Source organism: Melitaea cinxia, chromosome 22 (assembly GCF_905220565.1).
Source record: "Melitaea cinxia chromosome 22, ilMelCinx1.1, whole genome shotgun sequence".
NCBI lineage: Eukaryota > Metazoa > Arthropoda > Insecta > Lepidoptera > Nymphalidae > Melitaea > Melitaea cinxia.
Window position 1 is genome coordinate 1,472,728 of NC_059415.1, and position 20,394 is coordinate 1,493,121.

The 20,394-nt window shown below is 34.6% G+C and overlaps 1 protein-coding gene and 1 long non-coding RNA gene across 3 annotated transcripts; one reads left to right on the top strand and one right to left on the bottom strand.

Annotated features, from left to right (window-relative positions):
- Positions 1–5,277: 5,277 nt before the first annotated feature.
- On the top strand, positions 5,278–6,194 carry LOC123664531. Its single transcript, XR_006744835.1, has 2 exons — positions 5,278–5,363; positions 5,466–6,194. It is a non-coding gene; the product is annotated as an uncharacterized LOC123664531 (long non-coding RNA).
- A 4,557-nt stretch (positions 6,195–10,751) lies between these two features.
- Positions 10,752–19,953, bottom strand: LOC123664778 (probable 39S ribosomal protein L24, mitochondrial). 2 transcript variants are annotated; one of them, XM_045599255.1, is made up of 6 exons: positions 19,728–19,946; positions 19,477–19,652; positions 18,015–18,132; positions 16,102–16,242; positions 13,357–13,488; positions 10,752–10,913 (listed from the first exon to the last, which is right to left on the bottom strand). In XM_045599255.1, exons 1-6 carry the CDS (start codon positions 19,821–19,823, stop codon positions 10,815–10,817), a joined length of 762 nt encoding a protein of 253 aa, XP_045455211.1. In that variant the 5' UTR covers positions 19,824–19,946; the 3' UTR covers positions 10,752–10,814. The 2 variants fall into 2 exon arrangements, with proteins under 2 accessions (XP_045455211.1, XP_045455212.1); XM_045599256.1 differs by lacking the exon at positions 10,752–10,913 and adding an exon at positions 11,808–12,156 and having other exon boundaries at positions 13,338–13,488; positions 19,728–19,953.
- Between the last annotated feature and the right edge of the window lie 441 nt (positions 19,954–20,394).

Here is a 20,394-nt window from a genome sequence, read left to right on the forward strand (position 1 = left end):
TAACTTGCCGATGCCGATAACCCTTTACAGCGATGTAAAAGTTACCGATTCATCGGTAGAACTTCCGATTTTAGAAAAAAAATACCGATAAAACGATTTTAGCGTTATGATCATACCCTAAAATCCCGATTTACTCCATTTTAGTACATTAAACTTAAATTATACAAGTTTTGAAACTTTGCACATAAATTTAACTGTATATAAAATGATAGCTCCCCGAGGCATTTTATATTGGCCTCTTAATAAACAAGCATATCTAAACTGTATTTCAGTTACGAATGATTGTAAATTATTATCATTGGAATTTAAGGGCTGCTCACAGTTACGCTTCAGCCTGTAATATCCCACTACTGGGCATAGGCCTCTTTCCCTATGTAAGAGAAGGATCAGAGCTTAATCCACCACGCTGCTCCAATGCGGGTTGGCGGATATATTCCTTACTATGAGTAACGATTGCTATCAGGTGTTATTCTGGTGCCCACAGTTATCGATTCTGAATTCAAGAAAATTAGAATATGTTAAAGGTACTTTTACTTGACCTTATAGAAACGGAGAATATTTTTTTCGATATGCGTGGAAATAAATCCACCAGCTTTACATTTTTAATGATTCTACCTATACGCAAGTCGTAAGAGTGCCTAACGCATTGTTATTACCTAATATTAGTGTCAGAGTATGTAGTTCAGATCCAGATAATGATATTCAAATGACTTCGTGGTACAAGAATACGAGCGGAACAAAAATAAAAAAGAGTGGGAAATACGAGCGGAATTTGCTAGGTGGTTGAAAGCAAGAACTAAAGGTACTTACGCCTTTTGTCTGAGCTGAAAGAAGGAAATAAACATTTAATCTAGGATCGAAGCTTTGAAAAAACAATTCATGAAGAAAGCATACCTAAAAGCTTGGCAGCCCAACCAACCCAAACTGGTTTCGTTTATTTAAGCAGCAGTCGACTGCCAGTCTTCCTATTTTTCCCGAATTAGACGTTAGCGACACCGATTTCTTTATTGTAATTTTTTTTACACTTGTGCTGTCTAATCTGTGGTCATCTACTCATCTGTGGTGCTGCTGTCACCGCTCTTATGTATACAAACAATCGTGTCGGTTTGGTGTCGGCTTCGTTAGATATTTCGCAGATTTTATTTTAAATAACCTTTAGTATGTTGAATGACATTAGCCCATTTTGCCATATCTGTTATACCGGGAGCCGGTATGGTCAACAGACAGCCCATTTTTGAGATAGACTTTTACTGTAACTGGATTTTCTCCGTATCTAGTAGGAATCAAGTCAATTCAAGTTAAAAATCTTATTGTAAATTGAATAATCTTTATTCACTTTCAACCATTTCTATATAAATACTCAATTATAGCTAACATAGAACTTTCAACATAGGGTACTATGATATTTTTAGATAAGTTTCGGTTATAATTTTAATTACAACAGTATTTGGAAGTTCATAAAATATTTTATTTACAACTTATCACATTAGGTATAAAATACAACTCAAACTTCAAGTGCCACCATACATATTTTTTACACAACACATGTTCTTAATATAGTCACAAAGAACTGCCACTTAACAAGTCCTCAAAAGTGGGTATAATATTTCAACCTAATTTTAAATGACTTATGCCGATATGGACTAAGATGATTTGTTTATTAGAAACTTAAGCTTATAAACTATGTATTACAAAAGTATCGCAGCACTATATTACATATATCTTGAGTAAGAGTTAAACAAAAATAACTCAAAAATTTGGGTCAAAAATTACATACATTTAAAAACGTAGTTTTTGGAAAAAATATTGCAACTAACGGAACTTTTAGACATTTTCTAATATTTAGATAGATTAAAGCATCAAAACAAATCAACAGAACAATACAGTTCTAAGAAATATTTCAAGATGTAAGTTGATAAAAGTAGTAAAAAATGGTTCATTTTGGTACCTGAGAGGGTAAAAAAGTATGGATACGACTTTTCGTATAACATATTTTCAAGGTATGGTTCTCACGAGTATAGTGTTTGTTTTTTTACTAATGTACATTCAAAACATTTTTATCTAATTGGGGTATATGAGCTTTGCACTTTAATATGTTACACATTGCATAGGTAAAAAAATTGCATTCCGGTCACATTCCGGTAACGTAACGGTCAGTTTTTTTAAAAACACCAAAAATGATAAATATAAATATACCAAAATACTAACCAGAGAGCTGCCAACAGAATGTTTTGAACGCTAAATCTAACGTTTTTTGATAAATTTACCACTGCATTTGAGTAGTTGATATTTACACATTTAGTATAAGTACTTTTATAAATTTTTGCTAATTCAAAAAATGAATATTGCAGTCATAGCTAATGATAAGATCAAATATAGTCCCTGATTTCGTGGGATATTGCTTGTAGAATACAAGGGTTAGCAGCACTGATATTTCTTGTAGATTAAAAGGGTTGGCAGCACTCTCAAATAATGATGACTGTAATCCAAACGAATGACGCAACCGAGGGAACTACAATGATATATTTTACCCAAAATATTGCTAATAATAATAAATATACATAGATAGATAGATATTTTTAATGAAAATGAAACCTACGTAAATAAAGAAATAAATACGTAAAAATATTACTTACAAATACATAAATATACATATCGATGCCTAACAGCCAAAAAGGGATAAGCAACATTTTTTGAGAAATTGAGTTGTATACATAGTTAGACGCAGAAAAAAACGACGATTCTAACTATGTATACAACTCAATTTCTCAAAAAATGTCGCTTATCCCTTTTTGGCTGTTAGGCATCGATATACAGCCTTAATTGTCTTACTGTTTCACGATTTGGACAAATATACTTACCTTCCTAATTCCCACTGAACTGGCGGCATAAAGCGTTTCAGACTCCTGTGTGTTCCTGAGTAGCTGTGCGTATAGGTATACTACTGTTTGTGTGATGTGTTACTGTTAAGTGTGATGTGGCTCAAAGCAGGTGAACACGCACAGTGGAACATTGCACTGCCTGCAATATGCAGTTGTACGTTTTTTGCATACAGCGCAAAATCTGCGCTGGCGTTCGTGTTGTTTTCCGGCCAGAAAGTCATACTGAGCCGGAAAATGTCCCACTGGTCGAGCTGTACCTGCTGAGGGTGAAAGTGGCTTGTGTTTTGCGACCAATTCCCTTACCAAAGTTTCACGGAACCTTCGGTGGGTAAGAGGTCGCTGTGTGCGGAGGAGTATGAACGCATTCAGGACACTAACATTTAACAGACGTCTGAAAAACTTTTTGTACCACACCCGATTCCGCCGCCTTTCTATTGGGTACATGGCAATCATTTGATCTTTGCGATCAACACCACCCATGCACACATTGTAATCGGGTACTATTGAGGGCTTTAGTACGTCGCCACACTTCACCGTTGTTAACCCATGATACGTCGAGATAAGAGAAACGAGGTTCTTATCTCGCCATACCACCAGATCCACATCGCCTGAAGTGCAGCCACAAACTTGGCCTACAGCCAAAGCTCCCTTGGTCAGATTAGTCAGTTCAGTGGGAACAAACTGACGGTTCAAGCGAAGAGTGCCAACACAGTCAAAACCCCGTACCTTTAACTCTCGCGCAAGCGCAGGAGAGTTATAAAAGTTATCCATCCAAACCGTGTGGCCCTTGTGCTCAAGACCATTGAGAAGTTTAAGCACAAGTGCCGGCACAACCCCAGACAAAGGACTATCTTGTGGAGATTCGTCATGCCCTACGTGCACTTCAAACCGCCACAAATAGCCAGTCTGAGACTCACAAACCTCGTAGGTTTTGATTCCGACTGTGGCTGCTTTATTTCGGATGGATTGATTAATATCTAACCAACCCTTCCACTGTGGCAGACTTTCGTCTAATGCAATATTTTGTGATAAAATATATAACTGTTGGAACCGCTGGTTAAGATGATCTGTAATAGGACGCACCTTAAAAAGCTTTGCCTCCGATCGCGTCATTGTGTGTGGGTTGCAGTCATCATTATTACAGAAGTGGAGACATTTAGAAAGCAAGAAGTAACGGTCAAAGCTCATCGTTGCTGAAAACCCAGGAGAAGATAATAAATCCTGGGCTGTATTCCAGTATGAGTCTGCACGTGATTTCACAATAATTCCAGTCGCTAGGAGTATTGCGAAATACACGTACAGCTCATCTGGATTCGTATCCCGCCATCGCGTGATACGACTGGTTGGCAAAAGTAGCCCCTGATGAATTATGGCCGTTACCTCTTGCTGAGCATATCTATTTGTCTCCATTGAAATGTGTTCCATTATTTGGCGATCCCATATAGCAGTAAATGCCTCATATGGGCTCGCCAATGGAACTGTGGGACCACAATTAATTTCGGAGAATGGTTCCCTTCTCAATTCAGGAGGAATTTGAGATTCTGAAAACCCTCTCCACTTAAAATCAAACTTATTGTATGGCTCGGCGCTGGCTTCGGGGTCGGCACTGGGTTCAGGCTCTGCGTTGGGTTCGGGCTCGGGCTGGGCGCTAGGTTGGGGCTGCAGGCCGGAGGGAAGTTGAGGTGGCCACTCAAAGTCTATAGCAGCGTTTATCGGTGGCACCTCAGTGTCTTCCTCAGACATAAAAAGTCTTTCAGTTCTCCTCAGCAGATGCACTGGTTGAACTAAATCTTCATCTTCATCTTCATCATCGCTGTCAGCATCCTCTTCACTGCCTGTATAAATAATAATAATATACTGTAGTCTGTTTTACCTATGTAAACAGATATATATATATATATACTACTAAAAGATAGGTCTGAAAGAAAAATATTCACTTACCATGATTCAAGATTCGGGCAATTTCCGCGTCCCTCAAAGGACGAGCCCTGACGGCTGATGATGAAGATGAAGCCCCGTCTGGAGGAATCCTTAGAAAATAAGAAAATCAGTACCAGTATCGTAATAACTAAAAATATAATTTTGCTCATTTTTGAACTTACAAGCACCGCCTCGAAGCCGGAACCTCCTCGCCCTTTCCAGTAGAGTCATTATTTCTATAACAACAAAAAGATGTAAATATTTTTTCTTGTTTCATAAAATAAAACTTTAGAAACAAATAAAATAAAATGAAAACTTACGCGGGTCTCTTTACAGTGGTAATTCGGGGAGTTGACTGCCCGCTCCCACCACATTCAACATACCTGCAAATATAGGTATTCCATGTTAATTGTTACGGTTGATAACTAATTGCATTTGAAAATTTAAAAAATAACAGTATACTTACAGAGGCGGAGACGGTGGAGCCGAGCACATCGGAGACTCTTGACTCGTAGAGGGGGAGGGGAGCACCATTTCTTGTATGGACGACCATAAGGATTGGTATCTACAAAAAAAAGTGTTAATTTTATTACCATATACCAGAATAATGAAACACTTACTATAGAATAAACTATAATAATTTAACATTAATTTACCCTTCAGGTACTGTCTTCACTGACTGCAGCTCCCTCCTCCTGCTTTCATGGAGTGGCCTTTCCATAGCATGAACCTCGTTATAGCTCTGCAACGATCCACTAGTTACACTGAAATATAAATTAATTGTTTAAAATACTTTATTCATTATTAATAATATTTATAAGCATTTTGTTAGTAAAAATAAGAAGCAATTACGAGTCAGAAACTGAGGGCCTATGAGCACCAAGACCAGCAGTACCAGCACCAAGACCACAAACACGACCGCCGCGCGTGCGGACACGGCCCCTACCCTGCGCACCACCTCGAACCCCGCGCGTAGTCGCTCCACTTCCACGTCGTTTCCGAGATCGTCGTTGTCTTCTTATATTAAAAAAGCAGAAAAAATCAAAGTTCATGCAAACACCGAAAAAAGAAACAATGCAAAAGAAAATAATGCAAAAAATAAAAAAGTGCAAACATATTTTTTCGTAAAGCTTCTTTAAAAATAGCTCAATACAAAAACCAAAAGAAAAACCGATAATGAAAAAAATTGCAAAAATAAATTAAAATTTTAATGCATACAAAAACATTCCTGAGGCATATCCATACTTAGGAAGCATCCCAGAAACACAAAAAACATGACTGTCAAACGTATGCTGTTGACGTAACCGGCTCCCGGTATGAGACTATGTACTTTACATTTTCATTACAAATTTCATGTTTTTGAAAGAAATATAATGCTACCTATGAAATATATCAAAACTAATTATTTTTACGTCTTAGATCTAACATCAACTTGCCTTTTCATCCATTTTTGGTTGAAATATGACGACAATAAAATCGTCGTCACGTGTTCGACATTGAACATGCTGATAGTTACAGACCGATTTTTAGTGAAAATTAACAGAACTATTATATAATTTGTATACATAATCAATAATTACTTACCCTTCCATCGTTTTTTCTAATATTCAGCGAATCACTTTAAGATAAAACACAAGTTTTCACCAACAAAAAAAATAAGTAGTCACCTAGGCGATGGCGGAGTTTTGACTGACTCGTGTTTAAATTTTTTACACTAAAGCTGCGCGAGATTTTGGCTTCACTAGTCAGCCTGTTTCTTCTTTATGCATTTGTAACGTGTTAGAAAGGATAGGGTATATACAATGACGTGCTTTAGAGCGATTATGAGAACACACTTACCCATACCGGCTCCCGGTATGTCAACAGTTCCGGCGAAAATGTGTTTATACCGGGAGCCGGTGTTTCAACATACGAAAGGATAAGTAAAAAATAATAATTTGTGCGCGACATTTTGTGTTTAAAATGGAAAAGTACAATGTATCGTTTATTAAACAGTGTGAAAAGACTCTCAAAATGCGCCTCGAACTGAAAGCTAAGGGGCCACCACGTCCTGAAATTGTACTTGTTCAAAAATGTAATACAAAAACTAAATCTTTCACGCGTGTTTTTAAATCTGAACAATATTTCAAAACACCTTGGTTGTGTGGTTGTGAAGAAAGTAATAAATTATTTTGTTTTCCGTGTCTGGTCTTTGCAACTGGCGCCGGCAGTGGTAATGAATCTGCATGGACGGATACCGGCGTTGGAGATTTAGCGCACCTTTCATTAAAAGTGAAAAAACATTCGCAATCTCGATTTCATATGTTATGTGAAGTGCAATTGGCATCGATCGGCCGACAAGATATTCGTAAGGCACTCGATCCTGCGTATCGAAAATCTATTCGAGAGTTCAATGAACGCGTTGACGAAAATCGATATATTTTACGGCGTTTGATAGATTGTGTGGTATTTTGTAGTGCATTTCAAGTTGCTCTACGGGGGCATGATGAATCTACGGAATACCTGAGTACTGGAATCTATAGAGGTGTGATTGATTTCGTGTCGGAGATCGATTTGTCTATGAAACAGCATCTATCCAGCAGTTCGGTTTTTAAAGGTACGTCAAAAACCATTCAAAATGACATATTGGATGCTATTTACGAAGTTTGCAGAAGAGAAATACAGATACAAATTAAAAGCGCAGAGTTTGTTGCAATTCAGGTAGACGAATCAACTGATTGCTCTACTATTCAGCAGTTAGTGTTAATTATTAGGTATGTACATGGCGGTAAAATATATGAAAGGTTTTTGAAGTTTATACAACCTAACGGCTATACTGCAGAAGTAATAGCAGCTGAAATCATGAAGGAGCTTGATTCTTTAGGTATTGATAAAAATAAGTTGATTGGACAGAGCTACAACGGAGCTGCCGTCATGAGTGGAAGTACTGATGGTGTCCAAAAGATTATTAGAAATATTTACCCATATGCTTATTATGTACACTGTTACGCGCATCAGCCTATTTTAATATTAGAAAAATGTTCATCGATTAATCACACAACAAGAAGTTTCTTTTGCAATTTGCATGCATTTCCATCGTTTTTCACGCGTTCGCCGAAACGATCCGAAATTTTAAAAGAAATTGTACATAAAAGAATACCTGGCGCTCCACAGACTAGATGGAATTATAATACACGTACAGTGAAAGTTATACACAAAAATTTAGAGGCCCTTAAAGAGTGTATGGAAGTTATAATGGAGAAATATAACAATGACCCCGATACCTATAATCAAGCTGAATCGCTCCTTTCATATTTATACAATGACAATTTTTTGTATTGGCTGAACTTTTTTGCAAAGATTATGCCGCACTGCAAAATGTTGTTCAAAATCTTACAGTCCCGATCACTCGACTCGATTAACATAAAAAATGAAGTTAGTAAATTCGAAGAAGTCGTAAACCAGTTACGAGACGCTGATCCACTGACACCACCTGCGCCGGAAAAAAAACGTCGGCTTGATGGTAACTTAAATGGTTCAGTTACGAGTAAAGAAATATGTGACGTAATAAAAGTGCAGATTAAAGACAGATTCAAACATACTGGCCATTTAATGGCATCAAAATTGTTTTACACAGACAGATTTGTGGACTACAACAAAAGTTTTCCAGAGGATGATTTTAAAATAGTGGTAAACACTTACAATGTCCTGGAAAAAAATAAATTGAAAAATGAGCTATTAGTAATTTATAGCGTAGAAGATTTTCACAATGCTGACGGCGCCGTTGCTTTACTCCAACATTTTATGGAACTTTCATTAGAATCTGTTTTTCCTGAAAGCGTAAAACTTTTAAATATTATATCCACCATTCCTATGGCATCAGTAGAAAGTGAGCGATGTTTTTCGACGTTAAATAAAGTGAAAACGTTTACGCGAAATACTATGACGCAAGACCGTCTCAATGCATTATGTATGATAAGCATAGAAAAACGCTTAATTAATTCCATATCTGATTTTCACAAGAAAGTAATAGATGTCTTCGCTCGCCAAAAAGACCGGCGAATGGATTTTCTGTACAAATAAAGTAAATGGTAAGCTCTAGTTTTTGTTTTTTTTTTTTTTTTTTTTTTTTAAACTCCATCAAAAAAAAATCGCGAGCCGCTTACGGACCCCACGTTATTTCTTATTGAATTAAATAAAACACATAACAGTTCACCCCATCACTGTAACATTTTTTCTAATGTTTTATATATTATATAATTTAAAATATAATAGTAACCATGGTTATGGTAACTAAAATGGTTCAAGTAACTTTTTTTTGTTAAATATATAACTAAGTCGGCAAACAAGCGTACGGATCGCCTGATGGTAAGCAAATACTGTAGCCTATAGAAGTCTGCAATCCCCAATTCCTACCAGGAGCTCTGGTCACCTTACTCACCAACAGGAACACAATACTGCTTGAAAGCAGTATTATTTAGCTGTGGTCTTCTGTAAGGTCGAGCATGAAATTACCTGCCCTGCCCTAACCTCAGTTAAAAATATTAAAGATCAAAACTACAAAAATAACAATACAAAACACTAGAATTTATTAGAAATACTATAACGATGTTCAATAACCTACACATTATTTCAACAATTTCGGCGTGATAGAGGTTCAGTAAGAAAAAAAAACTGACCAAGTGCGAGTCGGACTCGCGCACCGAGGGTTCCGTACAAAAAATATTAAATATATATATATTTATATGATGTAATTAATAATTTAGGCTTTTCGCAATTTTTCCTTTATCTGTGTTATAAGACGTTGCTTCGTATCAATCAAATTTCAAGATTCTGAGTTCACGGTAAGTCACCTGTAGGTTTTGATTCCCTTGCGAGTGTCAAAATTTGTAGCATAAATGGCTGTATCTTTTGATTGCGTTGGCTTAGAAGTTTGTTTTTTTTTTCACAGCTCCAAGAGACAGTAGACCTGAGTATTTGATGTGAATTTCAGCTGATACCTTCACGCTTTCCTGAGGAAAAGAGTCTTGAAAGACAGACGGACAAAAAAGTGATCCTATAAGGGTTCCGTTTTTTCCTTTTGAAGTACGGAACCTTAAAAACGAAAGAAATTATATTTTCGAGTATCGACTAAAGTAAGTATAATTTTTAAAGCATCTTCAATATGCAGACTTTGATCTATTACAAGTTTTATTATAAGTACCTATAATATAAAAAAAACACGTGCAGTTCTTTTTTAATATTTTTTATAATTACTCAGAATTAAATTTTTCGATAGCTTAATAAGGAAATGAAAATCAGTAAATCCTCAAAACATTAAGATTATTACAAATTGTTTGATAATAGAACAGATAAAATCGAATGCAAATATTATTTAACGATACGATACAATACGATATTTAACGAGAAAAACATATTTCGTCATCGAGTTGTTTATTCTATTGCAAATATTATGCGCTACCTTATTATTTTTACAATATAATTATTTTATTTTTCGTAAAAAAAAGCGTGCAAAAACTTCTGTAACCTTGCACTGTGTCTTAGATATACGAAACGTAACTGGCTATGAGAGAAAGAAAATGTGTGCTCGCACCTCTCTCTTGCTCCGTTCGCCTCGCCCGATCACACTTTTCGTAACGCACTCGACACGCATTCACCCAGCTTACTCCCAGAGAATGCGTAAAGAAGCTTAACTTCAAAAAGTGAGAGAGTGAAAAGCTACTAAGAAGAATCGGTAACTCCACCCGTCATTATCTGTCAATTTATAAAAAGTATAAGGCCTTTTTTATTCAATAAATATTAACTCACATAAAGGTCGCATATATAATATATATATGTATATATAATATTATAGCAGGCCACCTTTTATTAATTTCTTTCTAAATGTGTGAGCGAACTCTGTATATGTGATATTCTTTGCTTTGCAATTGAGTACATGTCGCCGTTATTTTTATAAATAAAACACATCTGTATTTATTTATTATTTTTTTATTTAATACATAAACTAATAATTTATTTACCGCCTATAAGATTCTAATACCAGTATGACTTGGCCGGCACTCTGTCTTCCTTAATACCCATTGACTCCATAATATCCATTTCAAATGTACGAAGTTTAGGTTCGAAAGTTATCTGTAACCAAATAAATACACAAATAATAATAGTAATGAAAATTAATTATTATTATAGAGAAAATAAGAGCCTACGGGAATACTATAGGCTATAAAAGTTCACATTATGGCATATACGGACGGATAAGGCCTTAGAAACTGGCAGTAATTAGTATATATATTGCTTGTAATCTATGTTGCCATTAGTGATGTTCCAGATATCCGTATCCGCGGATGTCCACGGAAGTAATGAGGTCCGTATCCGTATCCGTCACGCGCATCTTTTTCGATCTTTTATTTATTTTTAAATTCAATTGACAGGATAAAATGCAACTTAGTTTAGTGATCGAGTAGTATAATTTAAAAAAAAAAAAAAAAAACCTAAAATCAAAAAAATCCATTCAGAGTTGTTTTAGTTTCTTAAAATAAAATATTTAGCACCTTTGATTGCAAACATATTATATTCTAGTAAGTTACCATACTAATAGTATATAACTCAAAGATACTAAATCAACTATCTTATGAGATCACTATTACACACAGAAAAAGCTATGACATTACTTATATAAATATAAAAAAAAATGAAAAACTAATAACTTTATATTGAAAAAACTTTTTCGGATTTTATCGCGGTTTAAAGTTTTTTAGATGTCTGACGTTTCCTGGACCTAGTGGCTAAACAAAAGAAATAGGCGCGCAATACAAGTCGAAATCTGTCCTGAACTCCTGACCGTCGGCGGGGCAGGCGTGACGTCAACTATCGTTTCAAGGTCACGAGCCGACACCGATTGAGTGAGTAAATAAAGATTCGTATCCGTAACCGCGAATCTTGACACTAAATATCCGTATCTGCGGATATACATTTTTGACGATCCGGCACATCACTAGTTGCCATTAATGGTTGTATTTTTTTTGCAATTTCACTATTATTGTTTATATAGTAATAACTTCATGTTCGTTTTTCATACTAAAAATTTAATTTAGAATATAACATGTTAGTTTTTTTTTTAAGGCCAGCGTAGGCAAAAACGAGTTCCTGGATTTATAAAAGAACTATCCTAAGGAGAGAAAATCTCGTAAATTTCATAGAAACATGTACAAAAGAACTGCAAATTCTCATACTGAGTTATGAGAGGCTGTAAGATCAATGAGACTATGTTTACTGTTGAATTTCAAACATGACACATTATTTTTTCAAATTTCGGAACAGAGTTTGTACGTGTATGTTATAACACCAATTGCCACATATTAATAAAGGCTTAAGAGCCATTTCACAAAAATCGGTAACAATCCGCGAAATTGTAATATTTTGACGTCGTTAATCTCAGTGTTGGATGCAATAATGTAATTTATATTCTTGAAATATAATAGAGCAACCTTTGTTGTAGTCCATAGTCAGATCAGAATTTTGATTTATATTATGTGTATAAAATTATTAACCTTTTCATCAGCCTCCTCCCTGGGTAAACGGTCGCAATGTATACTTTGAAGTCCTACTTTTCAATAACCTCTACGTTGAAACCATTTTAAAAAAATATCATAATATGTGGAATATAATTTTGTTGTCCACTATCATAGATTTTTATTCCATTTGTATACATATTTTCCAAATAAGTACAATTTTAAAAGCGATATTTCTCTTAGAAAACTAAGAAATTTTAACGAACTATCTTCATCAAAGTAAACTTACATCATTAAGAAATACAAAAAAAAAAATAATTAAAAGATGTAATTATTTTAATACATTTTATATTAAATAATAAAAAGATAGTATATATTGCCACGCATCAAGCCCGGTAAATCAGTCGAGCGCTAGCGCTCTTAGAGGTAAGGTCCACGCCAAATTCTGCGCAGCCGTCTCTTTCGCTCACACGCGCCAAGCGCCTGTTGTTATAGCGGATAAAACGCATTTGATACTTTCATAATAAAATATAAATAAAATAAACATATTACGAAAATGACTGTAAAATAATATAATGATAATTTCTGTAAACAAATGTATAATTTAATTTTCTTTTCTCACACTATCAATACAAATAGGCATTTCAATCTGTTTGTCTTGTTATTAGTTAATTAATATGTTTGTCGGTGTCGATGTCATTAAATGCTTTTTTATTCATATCGTAAATATTAGATTCATGCGTAAACTGAAAAAACTAAATCAATTTAAATAAATTGTTTCATAAAATTGATTTTTTTAATATTATTTTAAATTTATTGACTGTTGTTATATAACATACTTGAAATTTTTAACAAATTAATTATGTAAAAAACATTTTATACCATAGTTATAATTTTTATTATACATCAGAAAATGATCACGATGGTCTTTTGGTTGTCACACTATACGTACTAGCACAAAGATCGCGCGTGTCGTACGACTCGCGCGATGCGACCAAATTTACCTAAACTTGCAGAGCGTAAAATTGTGAAATGGCTCTTAAGACTATAATAAATATACGTACTTTTGTAGCAGCGGCAGCCTCGGTGTCTTTAGATGGATTATCCACATACAATTCCTTACTCTTGTAGTCCATCGTCTCTTCGGCTGACTTGGGTATGGGTATTATACGACTACTGCTTAGGGATACACGGACCTACGGGAAAACGATTTGTTTATTTGTAGATAACTAGTTTTTACCCGCAGCTTCGCTCACATAATTTTTTTTTTAATAAATAGTATTCTGTTACATTAGACAAGTCATGGGAAAAAGATGGGATAGAGTGGCCATAGAAAAGCCAGAATGGAGAAGATTGGAGCAGGCCTTAGCCACCTGGCAAACGGACATGCAAAAGTTGGAACAAAGAAAAATATTACGAACAATTAAAGAAATATAGGCTATATGTTAGGAAAGCTCCTATGTTACTGCTACACTTTGCTGTGTGGTTACGGCAGTAAAGAATATACCCATCCCCTTTCTTCCCGTGGGTGTCGTTACGGGCGACTAAGGGATAGCACAGCTCCACTACCACCTTGAAACTTAAAAAGACGACCAACGGCGGGATAACCATCAAACTGCTGGCTTTGAAATACACAGACCGAAGACGAGTACCAACGTCTTCGGTGCGACAAAGCCAGCCCTGCGGTCACCAACCGCCTGCCCAACGTGGTGACTATGGGCAAAAGACATGAGTTCATGCCATTTTTGGCTTGTGGAGGCCTATGTCCAGCAGTGGACTGTGATAGGCTGAAGTGTGTTTGTGTGTGTATTCGGGAGGGGTGGTATTGTGGGTGCCGCCCCTCTCTGGGTGCCGGGACCCGGATGTTTTAATTCGGGCCGGCTGCCGTGGCGAGGTGGTGCATGCTAGCGCGACCCCATCTCGCCTCACTTGGACGGAGGTTTGCTCACACGAGGATGGTTTCTATTCAGTAAGAGTGTGTATGTGTATGAGTGTGTTACTACTAATACCTCTGTCTTGGAGGTATGTGTACAATATATATGTATGTGTTGTCATGATGCTCGGTTGAGTAATTTTCGCGTAAAAGCGTAACAAACAAACTTACATTCACATTTATAATATTAACTAGCTTCCCGCCCGGCTTCGCACGGGTATTTAACAAAAATTTCCAATCCCTAATTTTTTTTAAATAACTTCTTTCCTTTTCGTCTCGAAATCGCTTGTTTCACTGTTCAAATCGAACCAATTCTTGCGGCCGACACCGGGCTCTCATATATTCAAAGAGCTAGGCTCTAGAATATTTGAGAAAGTTTGAGAATATTTTCTTTCTCACACCTAGAATGTTCTCGACATTATCGTCCGCCGTAACAATAAGTTCTGCAGCTGTAGCATACGTAGTAAAGGCGCGAAATTTAATTACTTAAATTTTAAAATGTTTTCAGAATTAATTTGAATAACTAAAATTATGTCGCTTTAACTCCAAAATATAAGTAAGCTACTGCTGTATAAATACATAAAATTTACACATACTGCAATTGCTCGCAGCGCCTTTCGAAATACAACCCAAATAATCGTTGTTCTAAATGAAGTTCAAATACTCGACAACAGATGGCGCCACTACACTTAATTTCCAAGTTGAAGGGTTGGAAAAGCCCTTATATCTTTAAAAACACGCCCTTAGGTTAAAACGGGACTTTTTTGTCCGAGGGGGGATAAAGGGCTATCACACTATATAAATCCCTTTATCGTGTCGGGACTCCTTTTTAAGTTTTATCGGCACGCACATTTTATCAACTTAGTTTTATTATATAAAATGATGTTTAAATTAGGGATTAGGGATGGTGAGTGATGGCTCATTCCAATTTTCTTTTAATTTTTTCATCAAGGCTAACAACTAAGCCTTTTTAACCGACTTCCAAAAAAGAAGGAGGTTCTCAATTCGACTGTATTTTTTTTTTATGTATGTTACATCAGAACTTTTGACCGCGTAGACCGATTTCGACAAATTTTGTTTTAATCGAAAGGTGGTATGTGCCAATTGGTCCCATTTAAATTTATTTGAGATCTAACAACTACTTTTCGAGTTATATCTAATAATGCGTTTTTACTTGATGCTTTTTTCGTCGACCTACGTTGTATTATACCGCATAACTTTCTACTGGATGTACCGATTTTGATAATTCTTTTTTTGTTGGAAAGGAGAAATCCCTAGTTTGGTACCATGATAAGGAAACCAGGATCTGATGATGGGATCCCAGAGAAATCGAGGGAACTTCTTGAAAATCCGCAATAACTTTTTATTAGGTGTACCGATTTTAATGATTTTTAATTTAATCGAAAGCCGATGTTTATCATGTGGTCACATTTAAATTTCATCGAGATCTGATAACTACTTTTTGAGTAATCTTTGATAATGCGTTGTTACTTGACTATTTTTTCGTCGATCTACGTTGTATAATACAACGTAGATCGACGAAAACGATGATATATATATACGATGTAATTGAAGTCGGTTTTTTTTTCGTTTGCGAGCAAACACAATTATTTTTAATTCTTGTTTTCTTGACGATTTGGTAAAATTGCGTAATCTCTATCAAGGCTTACTAAAACTGAGAAAAGAATTCAAATAAATTAAATCATTAGCGCAACGGTCACAGCACTAGTTTGTGGCTGTTGCGCTGGCGGTTACAGTTTCGAGAAAGAGGCCTATGCCCAGCAGTGGGATGTTACAGACTGAATGCATTTGTTTGTTTTATGTAAAATGATTACGTAAAACGAATAATTTTTTTTAAATAATAGATAATTTTTACCTTATCTCCATCCTCTGTATACCTCCACTCAACTTCAGTCGGCTTCAATGTTTCTGGATCTACTAGTTTAACACCGGTCGTCACCAACAAAGGTGCTTCTGACTGTATTGTTATACCGGGGAAATCTTTATCTTTGCCCACCTGTAATTAGTTATATATATAAATTAGATATGATAAAAATTTTGCATAATTCTAAACAGAAAATAATTTTTATAAATAAAAATCAATCAGTAATGTGTAGATAAAAGCAAAACTCGAGAATAGTCAAACCATTTCAAGTAATATTTTTTTGCAAATATGGATGTTCAAAATGGTAGCGAGCATCGTGCGAAAAGACAGTGGTAACTACCATGGGCGTATTTACCCTAGGGCCAAAATGGCAATGACCTGAGGCAGCATTCTCCGAGGGTCACCGCACACCGAGCATACATACTAGCGATGTGCAAAAAAAAAATAGATTCTTAAAAGAATCGATAATTATTTCCTATAATATAATTTATTATAACAAAAAAAAAATGGTCAGCCAAAATATATGTAGAATATATTTCTGTTACTCGATTAATGTATGGAATGGGCGACCTAAAAATAGAAGTTCAACCAAAAAATTCCAAATATATTGATTAATCACTCGTATTTTTATAGAGCGGCAAAATTTATTTGCCCGGGGCACTGAATACGCCACTGGGTATTACTCTCCCCCCTAGGTAGGTAGGGTAAAAGGAAAGAGTGGTAACAAATTGTAAAATGTGGATCATACAGTATGGATACATTCACTTACCAAGTAATATATTTAAAAAATGTGCTAAATTCTATTAGCACCATTGATTGCATACAATTAAATTAATAACAATGACGCCGCGTTGGCGCAACGGTTACAGCCATGGATTGTACCTGTTGCGCTGGCGGTTGCGGGTTCGATCCCCGCACATGACAAACATTTGTATTGGCCATACAGGTGTTTTCCGTGGTCTGGGTTTTTGTGCATTCCTTGTGGGTCTCCACATCGTGCCTCAGAGAGCACGTTAACCCGTCGGTCCCGGTTGTTATCATGTACACCTGATAGCGATCGTTACTCATAGTAGGGAATATATCTGCCAACACGCATTGGAGCAGCGTGGTGGATTAAGCTCTTATCCTTCTCCTACATGGGGAAAGAGGCCTATGCCCAGTAGTGGGATATTACAGTCTGAAGCTTAATTAAATTAATAATTGTTATGTAAATAACGTGTAAGTAATAATAGATAATCTAATGTACTAATATTGGAATGAGGTTCCTTGCGGCAGGCTTGACATTTGGCTGGGCGAGCGAACTGAAAAAAATGTGATACCTATACCTAAAACCGTAAGAAAAATATATAACGAAAGTGACGTAATATCAGTCACACGACTGTATAATATGACGTTTGTAAAACTAAAATATTACTAGCAAACTTTTTTTAAAATTATTTATGTAATTTTATACTGTCGACAAAAATGAATAAAGCCATATGTTTTTTTATTTCACTTAATAGTTTGAATTATTATTATTATTATTATTATTTTGTTTGATTTATTTTATTTTACGGTATTTGTTATTTACTAAAATACTAAATTTCCTAAATACTTTTATGTACTTTATTCAAATCCAACCACCAACCAATCAACAAAATTAATAAGAAAATCTCAAGAACTAGAAAATTATATAAAATTCAACATTTTTTTTTTTCATATTGTGTTGCTTCTATACTATCCAAAAGAACTTCGTTCGTCATAATTTTTTATTACGTTTTGTATAGCACAAGATATTGACACAAAACACAATCAACGGACATATTATATTATTTGATATAAGAAGCAAGTTAGTCTATTTCCATTTCCTTGAGCTCGGAAAGTGGCACTGAATAGTGATGTCTACAACTATAATTAATATTTACCACTCTCAAATGTGTGTTCATCCCTTCCACTATAACCCAGTTCCGTTCCTGTATCACCTGGCTCACGATGCCCTGCTTGCCTTTGTCTCTACCCACCATTACTTCCACTCTATCTCCTCTGAAATATGAGATAGTCATATTATTTATAAATAATAACTTGTTAATATCAAAATAACTTTATTCAAATAAGCTTCGGAAGCACTTTCAAATCATCATTTTACAAATAAAAATTTTAAAAGTCATTTTTACTTTTAAAAGTAAAGCTACCACCGATTCGGAATGTAAATTCTTCAAAGAAGAATTAGCAAGATGCTCCGCAGTGACTCTTTTAAAAATATATATAAACTGTGTTTTGGTACAAAATTAGTAATATCTTGCATGAAATACAGTGTCACTAAGTCCACACATGTTTATCATCTGTGTAATCTTACACAGAATAATATTATTTATCTATTTACTTCTTTTTAATAAACAATTTACATTTATGTTTAGACAATTGCAAAATTGAATATTACAACCCACAGTGGAGCAGTGTGGTAGATTAAGATCCTTTTCCTATATGGAGAAAGATTCGCATGTCGAGCAGTAGAATGTTACAGATTGAATTGTGCTTGTGATCAAAGAACTTTTGTATAAGTAATATTATATGTATGAACAAATTAACTAGTAAATACCTTCTGAAATAAAAAACCTAGCAGTACTTTGTTTATCCTTTTCCTACAAAGAGAAAGAGGCCAGCAGTGGGACATTACAGGTTGAATTGTGGCATGAGTGTTTATTAAACATAAGATCCAAATATTGTGGTGCCAAACACATGACTACTACAAATTTCCAAGCCTACATTGCAAATTTTGAAAGTATCATTAATATTTGAAAACCAATTGCTCGGAAATATCCACAGATGAAACTAGATAAGATCAAACAAAAAATTCAATATTCAATTTGCAAAATCTTCCATTACAAGATATGTTAAGTCAATAGTGAAGACAGTACAATTTTTATTTTTGGACTTTTGAGAACCCAAAAAATAATTATGTATATTTTAGATCAATTATAGGCATTATCATTTGAAGACTTAAAATCAAATAAACTTGAGATATATCGATTTACATGCTATGATTCAAATAAGCTTTTATCCCTTCTTTATTTCATTAATACGTACAACACATTTTTTAATACTTTTATAAGTCTGAAGTTCTACACATAGTTTTTTTAGGTTCTATCTTATTTGTTATATAATTTTTTATCCCTTATTTATTTATTATTTATAACAGATTAGATTTTTGTTACACTTTTATAAGCGTGAAATTTTACGCGTAGATTTTGTTTGTGTTCTATTGTTATATCATTTTAAGTGGAACTTTTATTACAATGTGTTATTTGATGTAGTTTTATTAGATTTCTTAAATGTATTACTGTACTGTTTCACTGCAATTATAAATAAAAAATAAAATTAACTTACTTGAAGAAACTCCATTCGCCAACAGGTTCTAAAAACACCTTTTTAGTTTGCCTTGTACGTTCGTTTTGTTTCGCAAATTGCATCGTCCACGGCCTGTTTGTTGTGAAACGAAACTTTTTACGAGCTACCTGCACATCGCGGTATTGAGGATAACCCTTCGGATTCTTCCAGTACACCTGGAAAAGAAAAAAATATAAATTATAGGTTATTTTTTTCTAATGTTCTCAAAATAGAATTAAAGATTTACAAACCTGTTCATAACTGCGTTTAATATAAGACTCTGGCAAATTAGAGTATTTAACAGTCAATTCACCGACTTTTTTACACAAAAAGTTGTAAATCCGCATTTTTAATTAGTTTTTGATTATTGGCTTTTAATAACACAAACCTTTACATACTCTTTTTTCAATATTTTTTTTAGACAGATTTAGATTGTGACAATAAATCAAGTTGGCAACATTAAGACCATAAAAAAACAAACAGGCCTGTGATAATACAGATAATCAAAAATAACATTAGTCAGTTACAACAAGAACATAAAATGATAAAAATATCAATAATCTTTTTAAAATTATTAGTTCTAACATTCCTAAACATTGTTACAACTGATGAATAATAATTAGTGATCTAATATTTTTTTGCAATGTAACTGGTTCTTAAAAATTTTTGACACCTATATTAAAAAATATTTAAATTGACTGTTACGGTTTTACGCAAAATAACGTGAAATTATTAATTATTATGTAATAATACAAACATAAACATTAAAACATACTATCGGTGACTAATGATGTAACCTCAGTTTATTAAAATTGAATAATATTAATAATTTTAAGCACTTTTCAATATATAAAAGTTACCTTAACAAAATGCCATAGACAATTGACGTAAATCAGCTGTCCGCGTTCAATATTATGC